Raw genomic sequence first — 27,763 nt, forward strand, 5'->3', positions numbered from 1 at the left:
TGATGTAGACCACCAACCATTTTAATAGTCTGGACCGATTCCATCCTGTTCATATTTATTTATTATTTATTTTTTAGTATTTATATACCACTTATAGCCTAAGTGGTTTACATTCAGAGAGTTAAGCATTTTTCCCTATCTGTCCCGGTGGGCTCACACTATTTAACTTACCTGGGGCAATGGGGGATTAAGTGACTTGGTGAAACACTCCTATCTCACAAACTTACAAGAGTTCCAAAATAATTCAATATACTTTCTCCCCTGAACAAATAAATAAGCATGGATTCTTCTAGTACAAGAAGTCTGTTTGGACCCCCTGTTGTCTTAACTCAATATTTCAAAATTGTTATTTCTTATGAAAAATCCCCTTTCCATACAGATTAATTGATGAGGGCTTTCAAAAGGAGGAGGAAAAAGCCTCAGACACTCCCGTTGCTGGTTTTCTTACTTGCAAACAGGTTTACAAAGAGCTACCCCATAGGCATAAAAAACCTCCTCCTCCATCCGTCCCTCCCATTGCTTGTTTTTAATCTGAAATTTTTTTTTTTCAATACTTAATTAATAAATTTAAAAGCTAAACAGAAGGTACAAACTTTATCATGTATGGAATATCTCAGGGTGCGATCATGGAATCGCTTCCTGCTAATGTATTATACACAGCACAGGCAGGCAGCGTCCCGTTGGACTGGAGGACGGCTAACGTCATTCCACTCCACAAGAAAGGCTCAAAGATGGAGACAGAAAACTACAGACCAGTGAGTCTAACATCGATAGTGAGCAAACTAATGGAAACTCTAATCAAACACCAATTGGATAAAATCCTGGATGAAAAGAATCTACGGGATCCCCGACAACATGGATTTACTAAGGGGAGATCATGCCAATCCAACCTGATCAGCTTCTTTGATTGGGTGACAGAGAAGCTGGATATTGGGGAGTCCCTGGACATCGTGTACCTGGACTTTAGCAAAGCATTCGATAGCGTACCACACCGCAGGTTGCTGGGCAAGATGAGTTCTATAGGATTAGGTGACACATTGACGCAATGGGTTGGGAACTGGCTTGGAGGTAGGCTTCAAAGGGTGGTGGTGAATGGCACCCCCTCCGAAATGACGGAGGTGATCAGTGGAGTGCCACAGGGCTCAGTCTTGGGCCCAATCCTATTCAACATCTTTATAAGGGACTTGGCAGAAGGGCTTCGAGGTAAAATAACATTATTCGCCGATGACGCCAAACTAAGTAATGTAGTGGGCAAATGCACAACAGACAAAGATTCAATACCCGACAACATGATGCACGACCTACTCCTGCTGGAGCGCTGGTCTAGGACATGGCAACTCAACTTCAATGCCAAAAAATGCAAAATTATGCACCTGGGCAGCCAAAATCCATGCAAGTCTTATACCCTTAATGGCGAGATCCTAGCAAAAACGGTAGTAGAACGAGACTTGGGGGTGATCGTCAGTGAGGACATGAAGTCTGCCAATCAAGTGGAGCAGGCTTCATCCAAGGCAAGACAAATAATGGGTTGCATACGAAGGGGTTTCGTCAGCCGTAAGGAGGAAGTCATTATGCCATTGTATAGATCCATGGTGAGGCCCCACCTGGAATACTGTGTGCAATTTTGGAGGCCACATTATCGCAAGGATGTGCTGAGACTGGAGTCGGTGCAGAGAATGGCCACCCGGATGGTCTCAGGTCTCAAGGATCTTCCATATGAAGAACGGCTTGACAAATTACAGCTATACTCGCTTGAGGAGCGCAGAGAGAGGGGAGACATGATCGAGACGTTCAAGTATCTTACGGGCCGCATCGAGGCGGAGGAAGATATCTTCTTTTTCAAGGGTCCCACGACAACAAGAGGGCATCCGTGGAAAATCAGGGGCGGGAAACTACGAGGTGACACCAGGAAATTCTTTTTCACTGAAAGAGTGGTTGATCGCTGGAACAGTCTTCCACTACAGGTGTTTGAGGCCAGCAGCGTGCCTGATTTTAAGGCCAAATGGGATAGACACGTGGGATCTATTCACAGAGAAAGGTAGGGGAGGGTCATTAGGGTGGGCAGACTAGATGGGCTGTGGCCCTTATCTGCCGTCTATTTCTATGTTTCTATGTTTCTAAACTGCGGGTGGATGTGTGCTTGTAAGAATGTTCATCCAAGCTTCCTAGTGTTTAAATCGAAAAAGCCAAGACTTATCTTCGTGGCTTTCCACTCTTTCGGCTTTCCCGATCAACAGTGAACTGCACGCCGGCGTTTCGCTGTAGTTGTGTCAGGGCATTTACGGCTAAACTGAAAAGCAATAGAGCGGAAATACATACCTAGGTCAAAACCTAAACCCTACTCCTTATACAAAAAGAAACAATACAGAAAACTACTTACAGCGGCACTCAAATTCCGTGCTCAATGGCGTCTGAAAAAGTGGCCACCCCCAGGTCAGACTATGTTGCTAAGAGCATCTGACGTCACACTGTCACCCTTGCCTCATTCACACTCGAGTCATCACTAAACTTTAGTGAATTCAAACTTCTCCATAGAGCAGGCTCAACTCTTAATACATCACTCATACTAATCATGTTTTCTAATATAATTTATTTTTTTTTGTATGATCGTTTTATCATATGTTTTGTTATTTTTATTTATCCATTTATCCCAATATTTTATTATTTTTTTGTTATTTTATTCTTTATTTTGTTTTAATATACACATTGCTAACAATGTTGGTGAGTAACTAAAGTTATCTATCCCTTGAGCCTGCCCATTCATAGTCCAAAGTTCCATAACTCACTTCGATTCATATTACAGAAATAAATGTCAGTCTATCCTTGAATTTAATCCCTAGGGTTTCTCTGACCCCAATCGGAAGATCCATTCCTGCTCACGTCGGAATAACACTCTGCTTCTGTCAAATATGTGCTCAGGAACGTGATCCACGACACAACACTTCAAAGAGGAAAGGGTATGATTTAGTTCATTACAATGATGAACAAGAGGTTCCTCTGCACGGTTGCAGTTAATGCTGCTTCTATATTCTCCAAAATGGGTCCGGAATCGATGTGTCGTCTGCCCTACCCACAACTTAGGGCAGGGACTGGGCAACATACACATGTTGTCTGAAATTCTAAAAAGAATTTCTCCACGGTCAACAAATGAATAAAAATTTTTTCAAGTTGCAGTATGTAATTGCAAGTTAAACAGGTTCCACATCTATTGTGACTTCCTTTCACTCTCTGCATCCTCTGTTGTTCCGTATCAGCAGACCACAAGAGCTCCTTAAAATTGAAAGCCCTCATCAATTAATCTGTATGGAAAAGGGGATTTTTCATAGGAAATGACAATTTTGAAATATTGAGTTAATAGCCAACAGGGGGTACAAACAGACTTCTTATACTGGAAGATTCCATGCATATTTATTTGTTCAGTGGAGAAAGTATATTGGATTAAGTGACTTGCCCAGGGTCACAAGGACCAGCATGGGATTTGAACCTACAACCTCAGGGTGCTTAGGCTGTAGATCTAACCACTGTGCAACACACAATTTTGAAGGTGCGGTCTCCAGAATTGTTCACAATATTCTAAATGAGGTCTCACCAGAGTCTTATATAGGGGCATTAATACCAAACTTTTTCACCCCCTAACCTGTATCATTCCCGCAGTGATTTGAAGGATGTTTTTAGATTTTTAGATTGGAACACACCAGTGATGTCATTGGAACACACATCACTGGAACACATGTCATCAAGTTCTATGTATGCCACCACGTTTTTAAGCTTTTTTCCCCCAACATTTTAAGATATATTGTTCAATGATTTTAGGTAGTTATTGATTCCTGAACATCTCAAGACTTTTTAAAATTATTTTTATCTTAAGAATTTGAATGGTCTTCAGATGTGTGATTCTTTTTTTTTTTTTTTTTAACATGTGGATTTTACCATTGTGTTTATTAGTGGTAGTTTTTACTTTTTGTACATTTTTTCTTCCATTTGGAGTCTAATTATTTTTTTAGGAATACTCCACTTTATTGAGTTTTATTATTTTAAAAAATATCTTTATTATTCATGACTCCTCCATATAAGCTTTGTTATGTGCACAAGCTTGCCTGTTTTCCAGGATACTGTAGTAAACCTTATTTTAGAGTTTCTTATTGTGGATTTGGAAGACATCTACAATCTATTTTTACTTATGCAGCTTCAATGCAGTTTTTATCTGTGTCTACTCCTGCAGAAGTTTTTTGTTTTTACTTAGAACACTTTTTTTTTTAAACTTAGTTTTATTTGCTAGTTTTAAATGGTGCATCCCTTTACTTTTATTTATTTTTTGGTTTTGTAGTGTTGGAGTTAACTGTTCTTACACCAGCTGGTTGCAATTGCTGGTGGAAGCTGTTCATTATCCCAGCTAGGTAAACCATCTGTTTATAAGTTTGGGTATGTTTAGATGTGTTTAATTCCATGTTTGTTAATTGTTATGTAGGTAATTTTAACTTTTCTTACTATTCTGATTAAATTTGTACATATATCTGATTTTGTTATCACAGCTACATGCTCCTGATGCAGCATTTGGCGAAACACGTTGGGCACGGTTCCTGGGAGAACTTTGAATAAATCTGACTTTAATCTCCATAATGTCTGCCGATCAATACGTCCTTTTTCCTACAGGCCATATCTCTTCCCATATACCCTAGCTTCCTTCTAGCTTTCACCGTTGCCTTTTCAATCTGTTTGGCCACCTTAACATCATCAGATACTATCACACCCAAGTCCTGCTCTTCTTTCGTGCACAAAAGTTCTTCACCTCCTTAACTGTACCATTCCCTCGGGTTTTTGCAGCCCCAATCCATGACCTTGCATTTCTTAGCATTAAATCTTAGCGCCAAATTTCAGACCATTATTCCTCGTATTATTCACACCATCAGGGGTTTCTACTCTATTGCAGATTTTGGTATCATCTGCAAAGAGGCAAATCTTACCAGAAAACCCTTCAGCAATATCACTTACAAAAATGTTAAACATAACAGGCCCAAGAACAGAACCTTGAGGTACCACTTTTAACATCCCTTTCCTCAGAGCGACCTCCATTGACCACTACTCTCTGCCGCCTTCCACTCAACAAGTTCCTGACCCAGCCCGTCACTTTGAGGCCCATCCCGAGGGTACTTAGTTTATTTATTAAAAGCCTGTGTGAAACACTGTCAAAAGCTTTGCTGCTCCAATGTTAATTCATCATTGTATGTTTATATTTCTATTTTTACAAATTCAGGAGGTTTTTTTGACCAATGTTCGACACCAGTCCCACATGAATGATTTTCAAATATTTTCTATTTGAAGGGGTATCTGAGGTCTTTTTTCCTCCTTCATCTATTTTATTATATTTAGTACATTGTTTTTTTTGTGTGACAGAAAGAGAGACTTTATTCTATTTCATTCATATGCCACCATTGTGTTTAAAATATTAACTGTTGAGAAATTCTTTTTTTTGTGGTGTGATTTCATAAAAGCATGTTGAGAGAAGAAGAGCTTTCCTCTCTTTTTGTGCTATGTTTTCTAATCACAGCACATGTAAGTGGCCTGTTATAAGCCACTGGCTAGTAGAAAAGTGTGCACCATGATTTGATGGTGCGTACTTTGCAGATGGGTATGTGCATTGACAGAGTATGGCTGGAGGGCACGAGTACTCACAGTGGGCGATCTTCCCTAGGCTCCATATTGGTGTGGGCACCAGAACCCTCATCCTCTCCGCCTCTTCCCTTTCCTCCCTTCATGCGTTTGCCCCCCTTCTCTTCCCCCATACTTCTAGTTGAAGTTGTTGTTCATGGTGGTCGACATCGTATTCCTCACAACCCCATCGCCTCTCCTGTTGATGTCACTTTTGGGTGCCGCGTATATAGGAAGTGACGTTGGAGGGAGAGCCGATGGGATTATGAGGTGCACGTTGTTGGCTGCCGTGAGCAACAATTTCAACTAGAGGCATGGGGGAAGGATAGAGAAGGGGGCGCACACGGCAGGTGGGATCAGGGAAGGAGCGGTGGATGGGCGCCTCTCACTTTCGCTTCGCCACTGAGTAGACATGTTAATTATAGAATGCTGTCATTTATGTGGGTTTATGCTGTCATCTAGGCTATAGGGCTGGGATATATGTGTGTGCCTTAATATATGTGTATTTTCAACCATTTGCACTAATATTCAATAAAGAAAAGAAGGCATCTACTCCTCTATAGAACAGTGTCTCTCAAACTTTTTTAGCTCCGGCACACTAAATAGAGCAAATGTTTTTCGTGGCACATTAAAATTGAAATTATAAAATTGCAACAAAAAATTAAATTTGAGAGCTATTTATTTTAAGTTCTTTAATAAGGGTGAAACTAAAGTAGATAGAATAGAATTGCTAATCAATGCAACGGATGTGCTTGTTTTTGAGTGCAAATTAACTCAAAAAGCAGCTCGATACTTGACAAGCAAACACGCAGTTCATCATCCTCCATTCACCATCTATAGTTGTTCTCTTTTTTTCAATTTAGGTCTCCTTTTATCAAGCCGCGCTAGCGGGGTTAACGCGCGTGACTTTTCATCACGCGCTAACCCCCGCACTGGCCTAAAAACTACCGCCTGCTCAAAAGGAGGCGGCTAGCGGCTAGCGCAGCCGGCGGTTTAATACACGCCATTATGCGTGTTAAACCGCTAGCGTGGCTTCATAAAAGGAGCCCTTAGTTTCTGTCAGAGCTGAAAATCCAAGTTCGCAAAGATAAGAAAATCCAAATGGTAATAAAGCCTTGATTGCTTTGTTGCTCAAGTTAGGATAACTACTGCTTAAAAAAACCAAACCTAAAATTACTTGCTGTTAGTTTTCAAGGACCAATCACGTCAAAGAATGATGTATGTCCAGGAAATTAAGAACATAAGCAGTGCCTCCGCCGGGTCAGACCATAGGTCCATCCTGCCCGGCAGTCCGCTCCCGCGGCGGCCCAAACAGGTCACGACCTGTCTGAATCACCAGAAGGGGCTCCCTTGCCACCTTGGTTTGTCATTGAAGTCCTATCTTCCCATCGAAGTCCTAACCCTCCGGTCTTGCACATGCACGACCTGGTTGGGTTTCTATACTTATTACCTGGTTAGCTTTCTATACTTGTGTTACATCCCAGCTCCTCCCTCAGTATCCCACGATCCCTTTATCCCTCAGGAATCCGTCCAATCCCTGTTTGAATCCCTGTACCGTACTCTGCCTGATCACTTCCTCCGGTAGCGCATTCCAAGTGTCCACGACCCTTTGGGTGAAAACAAACTTCCTTGCATTTGTTTTGAACCTATCTCCCTTCAGTTTCTCCGAATGCCCCCTCGTACTTGTTGTCCCCTTCAGTCTGAAGAATCTGTCCCTATCCACCCTCTCTATGCCCCTCATGATCTTGAAGGTCTCTATCATATCTCCCCTGAGCCTCCTTTTTTCCAGAGAGAAGAGCCCCAGCCTATCCAACCTCTCGGCGTATGGGCAGTGTTCCAGCCCTTTTACCAGTTTCGTTGCTCTCCTTTGGACTCTCTCAAGTACCGCCATGTCCTTCTTGAGGTGCGGCGACCAATACTGAACGCAGTATTCCAGATGTGGACGCACCATCGCTCGATACAATGGCATGATGACTTCCAGTGTCCTGGTTGTTGCCCCTCTTTATGATGCCCAGCATCCTGTTGGCTTTTTTCGAGGCTGCTGCGCACTGTGCAGATGGCTTCAGTGATGCATCCACCAGCACACCCAAGTCTCTCTCAAGTCTGCTGTCTCCCAACAATGCCCCCCCCCAATTTGTAGTTGAACAACGGGTTCTTTTTCCCTATATGTATGACCTTGCATTTTTCCACGTTAAAGCGCATTTGCCATTTGTTTGCCCAGTCTTCCAGCTTGTCCAGGTCCCTTTGCAGGTCCTCACACTCCTCCCTGGACCTAACTCTGCCGCACAGTTTGGTATCGTCTGCAAATTTTATAACCTCGCACTTTGCCTCCTTTTCCAGGTCATTGATAAATATGTTGAAGAGTAACGGCCCCAGCACCGATCCCTGTGGCACACCGCTTGTGACTCCCCGCCAGTCAGAATATTGGCCCTTCACTCTGACCCTCTGCAGTCTACCCGACAACCAGTGCTTGATCCATCTGTGCACATCCCCTCCCACCCCGTGGTTCCACAGCTTCCTAAGCAGCCTTTCATGTGGCACCTTGTCGAAAGCCTTTTGAAAATCGAGGTAAATGATGTCTATGGGTTCCCCATTGTCCACCCGACTGCTTATTCCCTCAAAGAAGTACAGAAGGTTCGTTAGGCACGACCTTCCCTTACAGAACCGTGCTGGCTTGTTCTCAGTAGGCCATTCCTCTCAATGTGCTCGCAAATGCCGTCCTTGATCATAGCTTCCACCATCTTCCCTATAATTGAAGTCAGGCTCACCGGCCTGTAGTTCCCGGGGTCACCCCTCGATCCCTTCTTGAAGATAGGTGTGACATTCGCCAATTTCCAGTCCTCTGGTACCTCACCAGTTTTCAAGGATAGGTTGCAAACATGCTGGATTGTGCCCGCTATTTCTTGTCTTAGTTCCTTCAGAACCCTTGGGTGGATTCCGTCCGGGCCTGGTGATTTACCGCATTTTAACCTGTCTATCTGTTTGAGGACATCCTCCTTACTTACCTCTATGTGCTCCAATTTTTCGGCCTGTTCCCCACTCATGAGCTCCTCTGAGTCCGGTATATTAGATGTGTCTTCGCTTGTGAAAACCGACGAGAAGAACGTGTTCAACCTCTCAGCTACCTCTTTATCCTCCTTAATCACTCCCTTCCTATCCCCATCGTCCAACGGCCCCACCTCCTCTCTCGCTGGTCGCTTCCCCTTTACACACACAGACACTCATCAGACTTTTTCATTTGACATACATGTCATCTAGTCTAGTGTACACTTATGAAGGGAATTTTAAAAAATAAAGTTAAATTCTGGAATCTCTTTGGGGCACACCAATATGCCTTGGCACACAGCTTGAGAGACACTGCTATAGAAGATGCTTAAAATAGCCACCATAATTGACATCTATAGTAGGAACCATGGCTGTGAAGTTGGTACTCCAAACTTTCGACTTTACTCCAGATCAAGCTCTGAATATTAGGCTTTAAGGGGGGTATTTTACTAAAAATTTGTGCATATTATTTGTAGCAGGATCCATAGGAGTAAAATGGCTCCAGTGGCAAATAACTTACGCTAATTTTTAGTAAAAGATATTTTGTTCTGAATCTAAAGTACTGGTAAATACAATTTTAAATCCATGTCCAAGACTGAGCTCCTTATCTTTCCAACTACATTTGTCTCTCCTCTTCCCCCATTCTCTATTTTTATAAACAACACCCTAATCCTTCATGTCTTGTCGGCTCTCAACCTTGGGATAATCTTTGACTCATTTCTCTCCTCTTCACATATCCAACAGACTGCCAAAACCTGTCATTTCTTTATCAATATAAGAATAGCCTTACTGGGTCAGACCAATGGTCCATCAAGCCTAGTAGCCCATTCTCACGGTAGCCAATCCAGATCACTAGTATCTGGCCAAAACCCAAAGAGGAGCAATATTCCATGCTATCGATCCAGGGCAAGCAGTCGCTTCCCCAATGTCTTTCTCCTCCAGGAATTTGTTCAAACCTTTCTTAAAACCAGCTACGCTTACCACAACGCTTACCACAACCTCTGGCAATGTGTTCCAGAACTTAACTATTCTCTGAGTGAAGAAAATATTTCCACCTATTGATTTTAAAAGTATTTTTCTGTAACTTCATAGCTAAAAAGGCCCTTCCTTTCTGAGCATACCGCAAGGCCCTCATCCATACCTTCCTTACCTCTCACTTAGACTACCGCAACCTGCTTCTCACTGGCCTTCTACTAAACCATCTCTCTCCCTTTCATTCTGTTCAGAACTCTACTGCACGTCTCATATTCCATTGATGTTGCTCTACCTACATTACCCCTCTCCTGAAGTCACTTCATTGACTCACTATACATTTCTGCATACAGTTCAAACTCCTCTCACTGACCTACAAGCGTATTTGCTCCACAGCTTCTCAGAATTAAGTCTCTCTTATCTATATCTTTGTCCTCTACAGCCAACTCCAGACTCCTTCCCTTCTACCTTGCTGCACCATATGCCTGGAACAAACTGCCTGACTCAATATGTCATGCTCTGTCTCTGGCAGCATTCAAATCCAGACTCAATGCCCAATTCTTTAAAGAAGCTTTAAATTCCAAACTCCAGCCCAACTTCTAAGCACCGATATCTGTCTTGTCATTCCCTCTGTAATTTCCCTACCTGAGCACAGTGTATTGATGCACCTTCTTGTCTAGTTTGTCATGACTAAATTGTAAGCTCTTTTGAGCAGGGACTGTCTTCTGTGTTTTGTTGTACATTGCTATGTCTAGAAGTGCTATAGAAATGATTAGTAGTAGTAATATGCGTGTTGCAAGATAAGACAAGTATTAGTGCACGCTTACTTGAGAAACGTGGCAACAATGTCAGTTGGGTTCTATTTATAACTAAATATTTTTTAATTGAAACGGTATATCTGGCAAATGCAATGATAGAAACATGTGGTTTGTTGCATTCAAATCAGCATCTTGATTACTTAGCTGAATAACTCAATTTCTAAGACTTGGTCCCTTTTCTTAGATTATGACACATATACATCTAAAATGTTAAATTTACCATACATTGTAATGTTTTTTTGTTGGTTTTTTTTATCTGGAGTCAGTGTCCGACTCCAATGCTTCCCCAAATTGCTTCCTACTCCAGTTCTGATTCCAGAACTCTTGTCTCCGACTCCACAGCCCTGGTAGCTTGAAAATGTAGAGATTTGTATGCATTTTAATAGAAACTGTACATCCTTAGATCACTGGTGGGATGTGTGTAAATGCTGCTCTAGGGAAGGGGCTCTCAGGACACTTCAACAGTTTATATAGTAGGATATTATTGTACCTGGAAATCTAAGCTTTATATTTCTGGAATATAGAAAGGGGCACATGGTGGGGGGAGGGTAGAACTTTTGTTGACTCTCGTTTCATTTTAGCTGATGCTTCAGGAAATAACATGTTGATATGACATTACTTAATGTTGCGCGCGTTAAATGAAATAGTAAGTTCATTCTAACAGGAAACATTGTCAAAATGAAAATGCATATCATTAGTGCATAGAATAGGGGCTATTTTAACTAATGAAAAACTTCAAATTAGGAAAATTTATGTTACGGTGCAGGACCTGTATATCCATTTGTGCTACATACTAATATGTTTGTAAATGGCTGTTTATGGTCTCACTGTCTCTGTTGCTTTTCTAGGTGAGGACATTGTTTGTCAGTGGGTTGCCTCTGGATATCAAGCCTCGGGAGCTGTACCTGTTGTTCAGGCCATTCAAGGTACTGTGCTTAATTTTGAGTTTATAAGATAATTACAGACCCACAATGCCATTTTTGAAAATGGGGTAGAAATTTCAGTGAGTTTTATAAGTCTGAAACTAGAATTTGAAAATGAACTGAAAGGAGTCAAATCCACTTAACTGTGCATATATGAGCAGTAATGTCAATGGCGTACCGACAAATCCACGCAGACAACTGCGTCCTGTCAATTACGCACACCAATCTGAATCTGCCATAAGTGGATATCTGGAAGGTCCTGATTTGCTCAGACTCCTCAGGCTCCAACCCTTGGGAGGGGCTTGAGGTGCCTGAGGAGACTGAGCAAATCAGGGTCTTCCAGATATCCACATATGTAAAGGGTTCCCATAATCATAATCTAAACCTTACCCTAACACTGAATACCAAGTGAATCTTTTAAGTGTAGTGGGGGGGGTCCCCCCTCAATAAAGAGGGTTACTTTGTAACCCTCCAAAAGATAAAATAGTATCTGCTGTGGATTGTGATCGGGGAGCGCATTTGTCTGAGTTGTCGGGGTGCAATTGTCATGGTCGCATTTGACGGGTCACCAATGTCAATCTGTCAAGGTTTTAACCATGGCTGCTCTCTGTTCACGCACCTTTCATTTCTATTTCATAATCAGTAAGCATAGAAATTAAAAAGCAACACAGCAAAAAAAATGGACTAACTCAGGACGCACTAAAACATCATACATTATTTTGTGCATTTGCAAGCACTAACCACGCACTACATATTTTCTAACTGTCTTATCTATCTATATATTCAATCTCTGCTTACACCCTATACTCTCTATTAAATGTTTTATTGCATATTGTGTTAACGTTGTAATGTAGCACATTGTTGATTGAATATTTTTACTGTTATAATTGTGTTTGTCTTATTCTTGCTGTAGCCCCATTGAATAAATTCCTTCAAAGAGGCGGTAAATAACTCCTAATAAATAAGTTAATAAAGTAAATATTCTTTTGCATATTCTTGTCAGAGGCAGTGAGTGGGCTTTCCTGTGCTAATTTGTTAGCACGTCTACTGCGTGCTAAGGCCCTGATTTTATACACGGCAGCTAAGACATGGGTGCTGAGGGACGTGGCCCATAGCACCTGTTAATCTTCAGTTAGGTGCCATTTATAGATCATGCCTAAGTGCCAGGGTTTTCTTGGTCTAAATACCTGTGCCTAAGTTCACGCAAAACATACCCACGATCCGCCCACAATCTGCCCTTAACCACACCCACTTTCTGGTAGGCACCTTGGGCTATGCGCGTATCTGGAAGCAATAGGCGCCACCCAATTCATTTTAATTTAATTATAAAGTGTTGAAGGCCAATAGTCGGTGCCGATTAAGCTTATTAAATAGTAGGTGTCTAGATTGACTAGACCACTCTATCTCAAACTGTGTGCCGAGGCATACTAATGTGCCTCCTGAGATTCCAAGTGTGCTGCGGCACACTGAGGAGGAAGGGAGGCGCCTGCCAGCTGACTTTCCTACGTAGTACAGCACCAACGCTGCCTGATTCGCCGAAGGCCTGCATGTATCCCCCTACTCTCTAGTCTCCTCCGGCTTTCCCCCATGGCCTCCCGGTCTCACCTTTAAAGCTAATTATAGCAGCCTGCAGAGGATCCGCCGGTAGGTAAAATGATTGTATTATTTTCATTATAGTGATTGAAATGTGTCAGTTTTGAGAATTTATATCTGCTGTGTATATGAAAAATGAATGGAAAAAATTGCATTACAATTAGTAAACGGGATGGGATCTGGGGCAGAGCTTGGGTGGGTCTAGGGAGGTCTGTGGTTGGGGTACTCAGTTGGTATTTGTTAGACTTAGGGGGTGCTTAGCTTGAAGTAGTTGAGAAATGCTGCTGTAAGCAATCAGCTGGCGCCAGTGCCTCTCCGGCTCTCTTCCCTGCTGGCACCCCCCTACTGGCGTCTCAGAGCCCATCTGGAGGGCCTCTGCACATGTGCGGATGTCAATGTGATGATGTCACACATATGTATGATGTCATCACGGCGACGTCCACACACTTCTGGGTGCCACAAGTCATGGCCACTACCTTTACTGTGCCCCGGCTCGAGAAAGTTTGAGAGACACTGGCCTAGACACACTGGTCTAGGTGCCTAATATCAGGCATCTTTCATAGAATTGGGGCCTGACTAATTAGGGCATGGATAACATGGGAGTCATGGTAAGGTGGCGGTGAGGACTACAGTAGTTATTAAAAAAAAAAATAAATAAATGGCCGTTTGCTAATGGCAACATTAGCACCTGGGATTATATAGTTAATAAACCCACTCTAATTATTTGTGTTATCACTAAGCAGTCTTTACTCTAGAAACTTATTTAAATTGTTGATCTTAGGTACTGTTCTCAAAAGGGAAAAAAGCCTCTGAGTTAGAGCTTCTGACCCATTCGGGTCTCAAGAGTGACAATTTCACTTGGCTCTCGTTTCAGTCATTGGCACTCTTTAGATCCGAATGGGTCAGAAGCTCGTTCATCCACTTCATGTTTCCAGCAGGAAAGGCTGAGTATCTTCTCTCCGCAACTAAAGGCATTTCTTTAGGACATTTAAATATCAGTGGGGAAGTAGATTTAAAGGAGAAATGTAATTTTCTTGGGAGGATAGGAAAGGTGAAGGTTAGGAGAAAGGTAGATTTAAAAAAAAAAAAAGCTGGGACATTGGCTAAAAATCACTACTGCCATTGGTCTGTTTCCTATATACATTTCAAAGTGTGTTTAATTCTGTTTAGGCAGTTGGACTATGCAAGTTAATCTAAATGTACAGTATGTCTGGTACTGTCCATGAATCCGTAAAATCCTCATTATGTACATGCAAAACATACTGACCTGTAATTCTATATGTATGCACATATATTTATGAAAAATCAGCTGCTCCCTGTGACCCTGGGCAAGTCGCCTTATTCTCCAGTGCCCACCACTTTGAATGTCAGCTTCGAATGCAAAAGACACAAAAAGGCAGTATACAAGTCCCCATTCCATTTCCTTCCCTATCTCACCACAGAGCCTTACTGATTGTAAGGATATGTGAAGCATGCTTATTATGCCTTTCCATATACAGTAATGTAGACTATTGGGTGTGGAATAGCCTGCCAGGAGAACTGAGAGGTATCGATAACTACTTTTCCTTCAGAAAGACACAGAAAACACGGTGTATCATTTGTAATGCAAATAAATAAAATGAATTTTTATGGCTACTGTAAACTGCTCTGTTAACTTATGGTGAAAGGGGACTATGTCCCTGATTCTCTAAACGGCGCCATTATCGGCGCTGTCGATCACATGTCAATCATGCAACAGCGCTGCTTAGAGAATCATGCGTTTGGGAAAGGTAGATGCCAGAAATTTAGGCCAGGGTTTTCAAAGCCTGCATTTCCAGCGTCTACCTTTGACGTGAATCGCACCTATGAAGGTGCTTTATGATGCCTAATGCCATTTCCAACATTAGCCACCCCTACAGCGGTGTTAGGCGTCATGAGTGCCTCCATAAGTGTGATTCTGGTGCCTTGACATTTCTTTTAAAAGCTCTTTTAAACGTTGTTTTGCACTTAGGCGCCAGTAAGGTGCCTTTTATAGAATATGGGGCTCATAATCGAAACAAATATGTCTAAAAACCTGCCCAAAGTTGACACTTGGATGGTCTAAAAGACAGGTCATCCAAATGTCGATAATTGAAACGGCTTTTTGGATGTATCCAGGGACATTTTAGGCCTTTGAATCCCGTTTTGTGCCCAAAGCTGAGAGGGGCGTTTTTGGAGGAGTGGTTAGGGCGGGATGTGGGCCGGCCTAGACTTAGTCATCCTGCAGGGATAATTGAATATTTGATGAGCCTGCTAGATGAAATTTATACATTGTGAGTTAGATGATGTAAAGACAGGTATAAGTGCCCTAAAATGACCAGATAACCACTGCAGAGACAAAGTAAAGACCCAATCACACTCCCCCCATGTTCACTGACTCTGTTGCACCCCACAAAGTTCAGAATAAAAACATATATACCTGTCTCCGGAGCCCTGATTACCTTGATCCCAAAACCATCTAAACCGCCCACTGATTTAGAATCCTACCGACTGATATCGTTGCTGAATGTTGATATTAAAATTTTTGCTCGTATTTTGGCCGATAGGTTGGCCCCCTTGTTGCCTTCTATTATTGTTCCTGAACAGGTGGGTTTTGTTCGGTCTCGCCACTCGGTATTAAATGTCCGACGGGTTCTTCTTGCATTTTCTCGTGCCCAACAGGAGCGGCTGCCTGGCCTGCTGGTCGGGCTTGATGCAGCGAAAGCTTTTGATAAGGTTCATTGGCATTACTTGTTTCAGGTTTTGCAGTACATGGGGGTACCAGACAGTTATTTTGCGTCTCTGCAGGCGCTATATTCGAGACCTACCGCTTCAGTGTTAGTCAATGGCGTGCGCTCTCCCTCCTTTTCCATCGGCCGGGGGACGCGACAGGGATGCCCGCTGTCCCCTCTTCTTTTTCTTTTATATTTGGACCCTCTACTACGCACGCTACAGAGAGATGATGAGATCACGGGATTGCCTGAGGGTTCTTCACAGTTGCGGGTGTTGGCATTTGCAGATGATCTTTTGCTTACTTTGGGCAATCCTCAACGCTCGTTGTTTCGGGCATTGGAACTCTTGGACGAATTCAATCTTTATTCGGGCTTGGTCCTCAATAAGCAAAAGTCTCTGGCTCTCCCTACCTTTTCTGAGGTGCAACGAACTTGGAGTGGGGGATTTCCCCTGCAAAGGGCTCCTTCTTCCTTGGTTTATTTAGGGATGGTTATTCCACAAGATCTGAACGGGCTTTATAACGCTAATGTTTTGCCCTTACTCCGTCGTACTGCTACCACGTTACATAATTGGCGAACGTACCCTCTCTCTCTCTCTGGACGCATTGCTCTTTATAACATGATGATACTTCCGCAATGGCTTTACATATTGCAAATGCTCCCCATTATGTTGACAACACGACACTTATCACAACACAGATCTCATCTTTCAGCATATTTGTGGCAGGGTAAACGGGCTAGAATATCATTATCTAAGCTAATGCTTCCAACCACTCAAGGGGGGCTGGGTCTTTTGTGTGTCTCTAGGTTTAATCTTGCTTGTCAATTACGTCATATTCATGATTGGTTCTGTAACACTACTTGTTTTTCCTTGCCTGCTATTGAGTGTTTTCAATTTCAGCCCTACCATTTTAGTTATCTCCTTCATGCTCTCCACGTACCTGATTTACCACTGTTGCAGTCTAACCCATTCTTGCCTGCAATGTGCATGGCTTGAAGGAAGCTGTGTAGGATATTGAAGATCTCTTTCTCCAGAACACCTTACCTCCCTATTGTGGGCAATGGCGATTTTTTACCTGGCTTGGATTCTGCATTGTTCCAGCGCTGGTCCGGTACCGGCCTTCAGTATGTGTCCCAGGTGGTGACGCGTGCTGGTCTTCCTGTCTCCTTTGCTGACCTTCAGAAAACGTTCCATCTCCTCCCTACGGATTGGTTCGCTTATCGACAATTACAACATTATTTGCAGGCCTTGACTCCGGTAGTCGTGCTGGAGGACATTCAGGACAAGTTGCAGGAAGCTCTCTGCCTCACGGCTCAGGAGCCCATACCTCTAAAATGCTATCATAAGTATTTGCAAGAACTCTCTGGTGAACTGGATTATGTTGCTCTGCCTCAGAAGTGGTCGGATGACCTTCAGCTACCCATTTCCGATGACATGCTTCGTAAGGGTATTCGTCTGGGGACAGCTTCCACATTGTCATCTGTCGAGAGGGAGAGAAATTATAAATTTCTATTACGTGCTTTCTATACTCCTAAGAGAGCCCATGTGATGGGGATTAGTTTGGGACATTGTTGTGGCAAATGTGCACACCCTATGGCATCTTTTGGACATATGTTTTGGACTTGTCCGCTTGTGTCCTCTTTCTGGATTCAGTTGGTGTCCTCTGTGGCGCAGCTTTGGCGTTGTTCCTGGAGTCTACATCCAAGTTTTCTTTTCACCTTACAGATTCGTTTTCATCCGCCTCGGCCGGGCTGTGCGGCCTTTCTTCGGAAAACTGTGTTGCTGGGCCGGAAATGTATCCTGTTACAATAGCTTTCATCTCAACCTCCTACTATTTCCCAGTGGAGAGCATTAATGTTACATCAAATGTTACTGGAACGCAAAGATATTGTGGACCTGTCTTCTAAAGCGGGACGCTTGTTCTGTCAATGTTGGCAGTCTTTTAGTTTTACTTTCACTCCTTATGTTCAGAAGAAAATTTGGGATCCTTAGTTTGTTTACTATTTGTTTTCTACTTTTTGACTTTTTACTCTGAGTTGGTTGCCGTTGCTGCTGCCCGGGGTGGGTGGGAGTTGGGGGGGTGGGTGGGGGGAGGGGGGATTGGGGTTGGTTTATGCCTGTAAATCTGATTCTTGTTGTGTTGTTTATTACTATTTGTGGTGTTTAATAAAAATGATTTAAACATACCTGTCTCCGGAACATCAGCACCTGGCATAGGAAAGCCTAGTAGAGCTGCACAGAGGTGGCTTAAGTAATCTGGGGATGTGCTAATGAACCATAGAGAGGAGGACCCAGGCCCATACGCCTAACCACTACATTCGTGGTGGAAAATGTGAGCCCACCAAAACCCCCCCAAACCCTGTTCTACTGCCATATAGGTGTCACCCTCAGCCATAAGGGCTATTGTGGTTGTAGACAGGTGAGTATAGGGGTTCTGGGGGTGTTTTAGGGGGCTCACCGTAACCTAAGGGAGTTCTGGTGAAATGTTTATGTGGCACACTTTTTGTGAAGTTCACAGCAGTGCCCTGTAAGGTGCCCCTCTGCTCTGTTGCTATGTCTGGGTGGCCAGTCCATCACAATGCTAGCCTTTCCCATGTCCAAAAGGTCTTTTTCTCGGCTTTTGGGATTGGACGAATTTTTGATTGAGAATGTGTTATAAAAATAGACATAGTGGTGGTCTGGACGATCATAAGATTTGCCGCTGCTGGGTCAGACCAGTGGTCCATCGTGCCTAGCAGTCTGCTCACGCAGCGGCCCTTAGGTCAAAGACCAGTGCCCTATTTGAGTCTAGCCTTACTTGCGTATGTTCTGTTCCAGTAGGAACTTATCCAACCTTGTCTTGAATCCCTGAAGGGTGCTTTCCCCTATAACAGCCTCTGGAAGAGCGTTCCAGATTTCTACCACTCTCTGGATAAGAACATAAAAATTGCTGCTGCTGGGTCAGATTAGTGGTCCATCGTGCCCAGCAGTCCGCTCACGCGGTGGCCCTAACTAGACATACAGATAGATGATTTTCGGGGTAAAAATAAAGTTTTAGATGCATTTTTCGAGGACGGACATTTTGCTGCTTCCGACTTTGGGCGACTAGCATCCTACGTCCAAATCGGATTTAGACATATGTTTTGATTATGCCCCTCCACTGGCCTATGTAAAGTAAATCAATCAAATCGGATCAAGTAAGAAGCATAAAGATAGGTCAGATGAATGGTCTGTCAAGCTCGGCATCTTGTTTCCAGCAGTGGCCACATAGAAATGCCCATCAGATCCCAAATAAAGCCTGTTTCATTCTATCACTCCAGGAAGCAGGAGGTGGAGATGCCTAATTGTCAATGGACATGTCCTTTAGACCAGTGGTTCCCAACCCTGTCCTGGAGGACCACCAGGCCAGTCGGGTTTTCAGGATAGCCCTAATGAATATGCATGGAGCAGATTTGCATGCCTTGCACCTCCATTATATGCAAATCTGCTCCATGCATATTCATTAGGGCTATCCTGAAAACCCGACTGGCCTGGTGGTCCTCCAGGACAAGGTTGGGAACCACTGTTTTAGACACTTAGGAGGCAATTCAATAAGTGGATGCCTCCATTAGGGTGTTTTGTAGTTGTGCAGAGAGAGCCCTTCCTATAATGGCATCTGAGAACCCAGATTCCATTATAGAACACTAGTGTAACCTATCAGCCCAACTTACATTTATGGAAAAAACTGATAAAAGGTATAGAAAACCTTTCATATGCTGAGAGATTGGAGAAGCTGGGTCTCTTTTCCCTGGAGAAGAGGAGATTTAGAGGGGATATGATAGAGACTTACAAGATCATGAAGGGCATAGAGAGAGTAGAGAGGGACAAATTCTTCAAACTTTCAAAGAATAAAAGAACAAGAGGGCATTCGGAAAAGTTGAAAGGGGACAGATTCAAAACGAATGCTAGGTAGTTTTTCTTTACCCAACGTGTGGTGGACACCTGGAATGCGCTTCCAGAGGACGTAATAGGGCAGAGTACGGTACTGGGGTTTAAGAAAGGATTGAACAATTTCCTGCTGGAAAAAGGGATAGAGGGGTATAGATAGAGGATTACTGCACAGGTCCTGGACCTGTTGGGCCGCCGTGTGAGTGGACTGCTGGGCACGATGGACCTCAGGTCTGACCCAACGGAGGCATTGCTTATGTTCTTATGTAAGTCTTTAATGAAAAGTCATAAACAATATATATAAAAATATAATCATAAAACAGTTTATATCCAAAAGGATTGATGAACCCGGGCCCGGATATACTTGAGTTAACAGTTTCCTGTCTTTTGGGGAAAAAACATCTCGGTTTATTCTCGAATATTTATGTAAAAAAAGGCATTGATCTCTCTTATTCTGTAATGCTGGGTGCAAATTCCAAGAACACCTCTGATCCAGCCATGGTGGCGTCCCCTTTTCTGATCTATGGGCTTCTTATACTAAGCTGCGGTAGCATTTTTTTTGCGCGCATTAGCCCTTGTGCTACTCGGAAAAACTAACGCCAGCTCAATGGAGGCGTTAGTGTCTAGCCTAGCCTAGCCTAGTGCTTGTGCTAAAACCACTAGCATAGCTTAGTAAAAGGAGGCCTATCTGTAAAATTTATGCACCTTAAGATGCACATATAAATTATTCATGCCAGTTAGCACCAATAAATGATTAGCACTCAGTTATTGGCACTAATTAGCTCTTTTGTTAATTGGGTGGGAGAGGTGGGCAGATAAATGGCAGATGAAGTTTAATGTGGAAAAATGCAAAGTGATGCATTTAGGCAGGAAAAATAAAGAACTCAAGTATAGCATGTCAGGTGTAACTCTGGGAAAGACCGAACAGGAAAAGGACCTGGGTGTACTGATAGATAGGACCCTGAAGCCGTCGGCGCAATGTGCAGCGGCGGCGAAGAAAGCAAATAGAATGCTAGGCGTGATAAAGAAGGGACTTACAAGTATATCAGAGAAAGTTATAATACCGCTCTACAGAGCCATGGTCAGACCACACCTGGAATACTGCGTCCAGCATTGGTCTCTATACTTAAAGAAGGATATAAAACTGCTAGAGATGGTGCAGAGATGAGCAACGAAACTAGTGAAAGGTATGGAGAACCTGGACTACGAGGAACGACTTAGGAGAATGGGGTTGTTCTCCCTTGTGAAGAAGAGACTGCGAGGGGATATGATCGAGACTTTCAAAATACTGAAAGGATTCAACATAATAGAGCGGGGAAAGCAGCTATTTACAATGTCCAGTGTGACACGGACAAGAGGACACAGTCTGAAGCTGAGGGGGGACAGGTCCAGGATGAATATCAGGAAGTTCTGTTTCACGCAGCGAGTGGTGAACACCTGGAATGCTCTCCCAGAGGAAGTAATTGCAGAATCCACTGTTCTAGGATTTAAGGGTAAATTGGATGCACATCTCCCTTGAAAAGCATACGGTGATATGGGGACTAAAACTAGGCCAGGGTACACCTGGTGGGGCCTCCAAGAGTGTGGATCACCGGGCTTGTTGGACCCAGGGTCTGATCCGGAGATGGCAATTCTTATGTTCTTAGGTTGGGTGTGTGCCCAAATTTGTGTATGCAGTTTTGAGCACCCTATATAGAATTACGGTGTCTGGAACAACTCCCTGTTAAGAGCTTTTCCAGTGACACCAGGATGACATTTGGCCTGAATAAATGTGCTAAGGCAACCTTCCTTAGAGGAAAATCGAGCAAACTAAACACACCACTCTGGCTAATGATTATGATATAAAGGAACCTGAACAGGAAGGGTGTATATAAATATCTAGGAGTAGAGGAAGGAGCTGCAGTCCAGCACAAATCATTGAGAGTGACGATTAGCAAAGAATATGAGAAGAGATTAAAAGTTATACTAAGCAGCGCTTTAACAGCACGGAAAAAAATAACAAGTCATTAAGCATTTTGGAATTCCTGTGCTCTTTATATGGCTTTGGAATTGTAGACTAGCCTCGTAATGATTTTGAAAAACTACATGTAAAAACAAGAAAACTATTCCATGTGAAAGAAGATAATTTATAAAAATCATTGTATACTGAGGCAGTATATTACTTGAGCTGGTGAAGGAATGGGTCACATAATCTAATCTAATCTAATCCTTAGGTTTGTATACCGCATCATCTCAACGTTCGTAGAGCTCAGCGCGGTTTACAGTAGAAGAAATAGGAAGGAACTACAACAGAGGGTTAGAGGTAGAGGTGTGAAGAATATTAGAGGACTTGGGGTGCCAAGATATAAGAGTTTTCTTGATTCCTAAGTTGGGGAGAGGCTTGCATTTTTTGAGAAAAGCCAGGTTTTCAGATGTTTGCGGAAAACTTGGAGAGAGCTCAAGTTCCGAAGAAACAGATTATATATAGAGAGCCTTACAGAAGGCACCACGCCTCAACCACTGGAATCAAGAATTATGGAAAATGCAGATATGATCATCTGATAAGAAGCTTGGTGTAAGAAAACTAGACATGCTAGTAAAAGGAGGAAAATACAACAGTGGCATTAATAGACATGTCAGTACCATTATTCTTTTGAAATTTTCTGGGAAAAGATACTCAAATGCCCAAAAAATGCAGTCTGAGACTAAGAAAATGTGGCAGAAAGATACAGAAATATTTCCCATCTTATTGATGGGATTGAGGTTTGATTAGAAGTAATTTCCTATATATATTACATCCTTTAGACTGCAGAAGGATGCTTTCTGTGACATGGTACAAGTACCACGGTGAGTATTAGTAGTGTATTTTAGAGACTAAGGTATCCTAGCTTAGGAGTGAGGTTCATTGAAAAACTAATAATCAAAAAAATATTGCTATTTCATACCACAGGAAAAAAAAAATCAAGGGGCCACTCGATGAGTTACAGATTAATACTTTTAAAACTAATAGGAGGATATATTTTTTCACTCAGAGAATAGGTAAGCTCTGGAATGTGTTGCCAGAGGATGTGGTAAGAGCGGTTAATGTAGCTGGTTTTAAAAAGGGTCTGGTCAAGTTCCTGGAGGAAAAGTCCATAAACTGCTGTTGAGACAGACATGGAAGAAGTCACTGCTTGGCCTGGATCGGTGGCATAGAATGCTGCTACTATTTGGGATTTTGTCATGTACTTGTGACTTGGATTGGCCTCCGTGAAGACAGAATACTGGGCTAGATGGACCATTAGCCTGATCCAGTAAGGCTACTCTTATGTTCTTATCTGTCCTGGTGGGCTCACAATCTATCTTTTGTGGGATAGGAACATGGGTTATCCCAGGACAAGCAGGCAGCATATTCTTAACACATGGGTGACGTCACCGACGGAGCCCTCGGTACGGACCTTTTTAACTAGAAGTTTCTAGTTGGCCGCACCGCGCGTGCGCGAGTGCCTTCCCGCCCGACGGAGGAGTGCGTGGTCCCCAGTTTCTTCGTTTCCGCGGAGCGAAGAAGACGCGTGTATTTTTTCAACGGCCGTTGAAATCACTTTTTCGCCTTCCCGCTCGCGTTTTTTTTTCCTAATTTTTTCTCTCTTTACCTTCGGGTTTATTTTTTCTTTGATTTGCAAAAAAAAAAAAAAAAAAAAACTTTCATTTTTTCCTTTTCCTTTCGTTTTTGCCCCGGCGGGGCCTGTTGCCATTATACAGGCCTCGGACTTCGATTTTGCGGAGGCTATCTTCCCCTTCATGCCCCCGCAGGTCGGTTTTAAGAAGTGCCAGCGGTGTGCACGCCCGATCTCCGTATCTGACCCACACAATTGGTGTTTGCAGTGTCTGGGTCCGGAGCATCGGGCGGACTCCTGCACCCGCTGTGCCACTCTGCAAAAACGAACACTTAAAAACCGAAGAATCCAACAAACTCTTCTCTTCGGCACCGAGTCGGCGATGGACTCCTCACCTTCAACGGCGGTACCTCAAAAATCGGCACCGTCGACCTCGACACCGACCGACCCCGCATCGGCGCCGCTGGCGCCAGGTAAGCCGGCTAAGAAGCCTTCCTCTTCCCTCGAGCGCCCTCCAGCTACGGTGGCGACACCGTCCCTACCGGCATCGCACCGGTCCCGCAAACGCTCCGCCCCGATATCGGTGAGTGCCTCGTCATCGGCCTCCTCATCGCCGGGGCGTGGAGCGGCATCCAAGGAACCGAAGAAAAAGAAAGCGGTTCCGATGCCACCCCTAGATGACCGTATCTCGGTCATTCTACAAGCTCAGCTTCAGGAACAGTTGAAGAAACAACTTGAACAACTGTTACCCTCTATCCTGGCACCGCTCCTTCCGGTACCAGACCGGCCCGAGCCCCGCACCGAGCCCCCGGTGTCCACTCCTTCGGTACCGGCAAACACTTCTATGCCGATCCTTTCGGCTCAACAACTTCACGCCGATCCGGTGGTTCATTCTCAGACCACTGTGGATCCTCCTCGGCACCAGGCGGTACGGCACTCTTCTCGGGACCGAGAACGACGCCGATCGTCCTCCCCTGGTACCGTTTCAGTGCGCTCTGGTAAGTCTTTGTCCAAGACTCGCCACACCGCGCCCTCCACCCCGGTGTCTCGACATGCACCAGAGGTCAGAGACCCTGATTTGTGGGAGGAGACTCCCCTCGGTACCGAGGAGGATCCCTCCTCATCTGATGAGGAACCATCGGCACCCGATGCCACCTCTAAACCAGAGCAGTCCTCATTCACTAAATTTCTGAGAGAAATGTCTGCTGCCCTGTCCCTTCCACTAGAATCTGACTCGAAAAAGTCTCAAGCCTTTTTAGAGGCTTTAGACTTTGAGCAACCTCCTAAGGAGTTCCTCAAGCTTCCCGTACATGACATCCTACGGGAAACGTTCTACAAGAACTTGGAAACTCCCCTCACGGTACCGGGAGCCCCCCGTAAGCTGGACAACCTTTACCGGGTCATCCCTATACCTGGATTTGACAAATCTCAATTGCCCCATGAGTCCCTTTTAGTGGAATCCACTTTGAAAAAAACTCAGGGATCCAGTGTCTATGCCTCTACCCCTCCTGGCAGAGAAGGTAAGACCATGGACAAATTTGGCAAGAGGCTTTACCAAAATGCCATGCTGGCCAACAGGGCAAACAACTATTCCTTCCATTTTTCTTTCTACCTAAAACATTTGGTCCAACAACTGTCTACCCTTCAGAAGTACCTTCCTGAGCGCAAGGTCCCGCTCTTCCAACAACACATCTCTGGTCTTCTCCAGATGCGAAAATACATGGTCCGCTCAATATACGACTCCTTCGAGCTCACCTCTCGGGCCTCTGCCATGGCCGTAGCCATGCGTCGACTAGCCTGGCTCAGAGTCTCCGACCTGGACATCAACCACCAGGATCGTTTGGCCAACGCCCCCTGTCTCGGGGATGAACTCTTTGGAGAGTCCCTGGATTCCACCACCCAGAAACTCTCGGCCCATGAGACCAGGTGGGACACCTTGATCAAGCCAAAAAAGAAGGCTCCGCCTGCTCGACCCTATCGGCCTCAATCATCTTACCAGCGGAGGTTCTCAGCCAGGCCACTCAATCCGCCCCCCCAACAATCTCGGCGACCTCGTCAACAGCAGCACCATGCCCAGGCTCGATCTCAGGCCACTCAACCCTCTAAGCCGCCTCAGCCTGCTAAACAGTCTCAGCCCTTTTGACTCTTCTCTCCAGGGCATAGCCAGTCATCCTCCCTCGCTGCCTCTTCCACAGCCTATCGGGGGTCGTCTCACCATTTTCTCCAGCCGTTGGGAAGTCATCACGTCGGACCAGTGGGTCCTCAACATCATCCGCCACGGCTACTCTCTCAACTTCCAGACTCTTCCACCAGACAACCTTCCCGTAGAGTCTGCTTCACACTCATCTCAAACCCCCCTCCTCCTGAGGGAGGTTCAATCCCTCCTCCTTCTCAATGCCATCGAAGAAGTACCTCCAGATCAAAGGGGTCAGGGATTCTACTCCCGCTACTTCCTGGTACCCAAGAAGACGGGAGACCTCCGTCCCATTCTCGATCTCAGGGACCTCAACAAGTGTCTGGTCAAGGAGAAGTTCAGAATGCTCTCCCTTGCCACGCTTTACCCTCTTCTCTCTCAACACGACTGGCTATGTTCCCTGGACCTCAAAGAGGCCTACACTCACATCTCCATCAATCAGAGTTCTCGCCGCTACCTGCGGTTCCAGGTACTGCACCACCACTATCAGTACAAGGTGCTACCGTTCGGCCTCGCCTCCTCACCCAGGGTCTTCACCAAGTGCCTTATAGTGGTAGCGGCCTTCCTCAGGTCTCACAACCTCCAGGTGTTCCCCTACTTGGACGATTGGTTGGTGAAAGCACCTTCTTCTCAACTCGCGCTACAAGCTACTCATCACACCATCTCTCTCCTCCACCTCCTGGGGTTCGAGATCAACTACCCCAAGTCGCATCTGCTTCCCACCCAGCGACTTCAATTCATTGGAGCAGTTCTGGACACCACGCTCATGAGGGCTTTTCTCCCCTCCGATCGCCAGCGGACCCTCCTCCATCTCTGCCGTCAGGTGCTCATGCATCCCTCCATTCCTGCCCGACAGATGATGGTCCTCCTGGGTCACATGGCCTCGACGGTGCATGTCCTTCCTCTGGCACGTCTCCACCTTCGTACGCCTCAGTGGACTCTCGCCAACCAATGGTCACAGACTACGGATCTTCTTTCTCATCCCATCTCTGTGACATCATCTCTTCAGCAATCTCTCCAATGGTGGTTGAACTCCTCAAATCTTTCCAGGGGTCTACTTTTTCATCTGCCCCCCCACTCTATGATCATCACCACAGATGCGTCCCCCTACGCGTGGGGAGCTCACCTGGGAGATCTACGCACCCAGGGACTTTGGACCCCACAGGAGCGTCGTCATCACATCAATTTCCTGGAACTCAGAGCCATGTTCTACGCCCTCAAGGCTTTCCAACATCTTCTCTGCCCTCAAGTCCTCCTCCTGTGCACAGACAATCAAGTCGCCATGTACTACATAAACAAGCAAGGCGGCACCGGATCTCGTCCCCTTTGTTTGGAGGCTCTGCGCATCTGGACCTGGGCCACGGACCGCAATCTCTTTCTCAGGGCGGTCTATATCCAGGGCGAACAGAACTCTCTGGCCGACAATCTCAGCCGCATCCTTCAACCTCACGAGTGGACGTTGGACCCTCCGACTCTGCTATCCATCTTTGCTCGATGGGGCACTCCGCAGGTGGACCTCTTTGCAGCACCTCACAATCATCAGCTGCCCCAATTCTGTTCCAGACTCTTCTCTCCTCACCGACTGGCTCCGGATGCATTCCTGCTCGATTGGAGGGATCGGTTCCTGTATGCCTTCCCTCCACTTCCTCTGATGTTGCGGACCTTGTCCAAACTCCGCAAGGATCACGCCACCATGATTCTTATCGCACCTCGGTGGCCTCGCCAACACTGGTTCTCACTCCTGCTCCAACTCAGCTCCAGGGAACCCATTCTACTTCCTGTGTTTCCTACTCTACTTACGCAGCAGCATCAGTCTCTACTGCATCCCAATCTGTCTTCGCTCCACCTGACAGCTTGGTTTCTCTCGGGCTGACCTCTCCGGAGAATCTATCTCAACTGGTCCGCCTCATTTTGGACGCCTCCAGGAAACCGGCCACTCTCCAATGTTACCATCAGAAGTGGACCAGATTCTCCTCGTGGTGTCTCCGGCATCATCAGGAACCCACCTCCTTAGCGGTGGAAACTGTCTTGGAATATTTGCTCTCACTGTCCAATGCTGGCCTCAAAACTACCTCCATCAGAGTCCACCTCAGTGCCATCACTGCGTTTCATGAGCCTATTCTCGGAAAACCCCTCACGGCTCATCCTCTGGTTTCCAGATTTATGAGAGGGCTCTTCAATATCAAACCGCCTCTCAAACCTCCTCCTGTCGTCTGGGACCTGAATGTGGTTCTCTCAGCCCTCATGAAACCTCCGTTTGAGCCTCTTGCCACAACTTCGCTCAGGCTTCTTACCTGGAAGGTGCTTTTCCTAATTGCCATCACCTCTGCCAGGAGGGTTAGCGAACTGCATGCACTG

The 27,763-nt window shown here is 44.9% G+C and overlaps 1 protein-coding gene across 7 annotated transcripts in view; it reads left to right on the forward strand.

The window, feature by feature from the left end:
- Nucleotides 1-27,763, forward strand: part of RBPMS (RNA binding protein, mRNA processing factor) — a 572,887-nt gene that overhangs the window by 230,770 nt on the left and 314,354 nt on the right. For all 7 annotated transcript variants that reach the window (XR_004536566.1, XR_004536565.1, XR_004536564.1 and 4 more), the window contains one exon: nt 11,333-11,410. Coding sequence is in view for 4 of the 7 variants with exons in the window: in XM_033915619.1 (XP_033771510.1) it covers nt 11,333-11,410 (78 nt within the window). In the remaining 3 variants the exon portion in view is untranslated. The remainder of the gene's footprint in view (nt 1-11,332; nt 11,411-27,763) is intronic.

Source organism: Geotrypetes seraphini, chromosome 1 (genome assembly GCF_902459505.1).
Source record: "Geotrypetes seraphini chromosome 1, aGeoSer1.1, whole genome shotgun sequence".
Taxonomy (NCBI): Eukaryota; Metazoa; Chordata; class Amphibia; order Gymnophiona; family Dermophiidae; genus Geotrypetes; species Geotrypetes seraphini.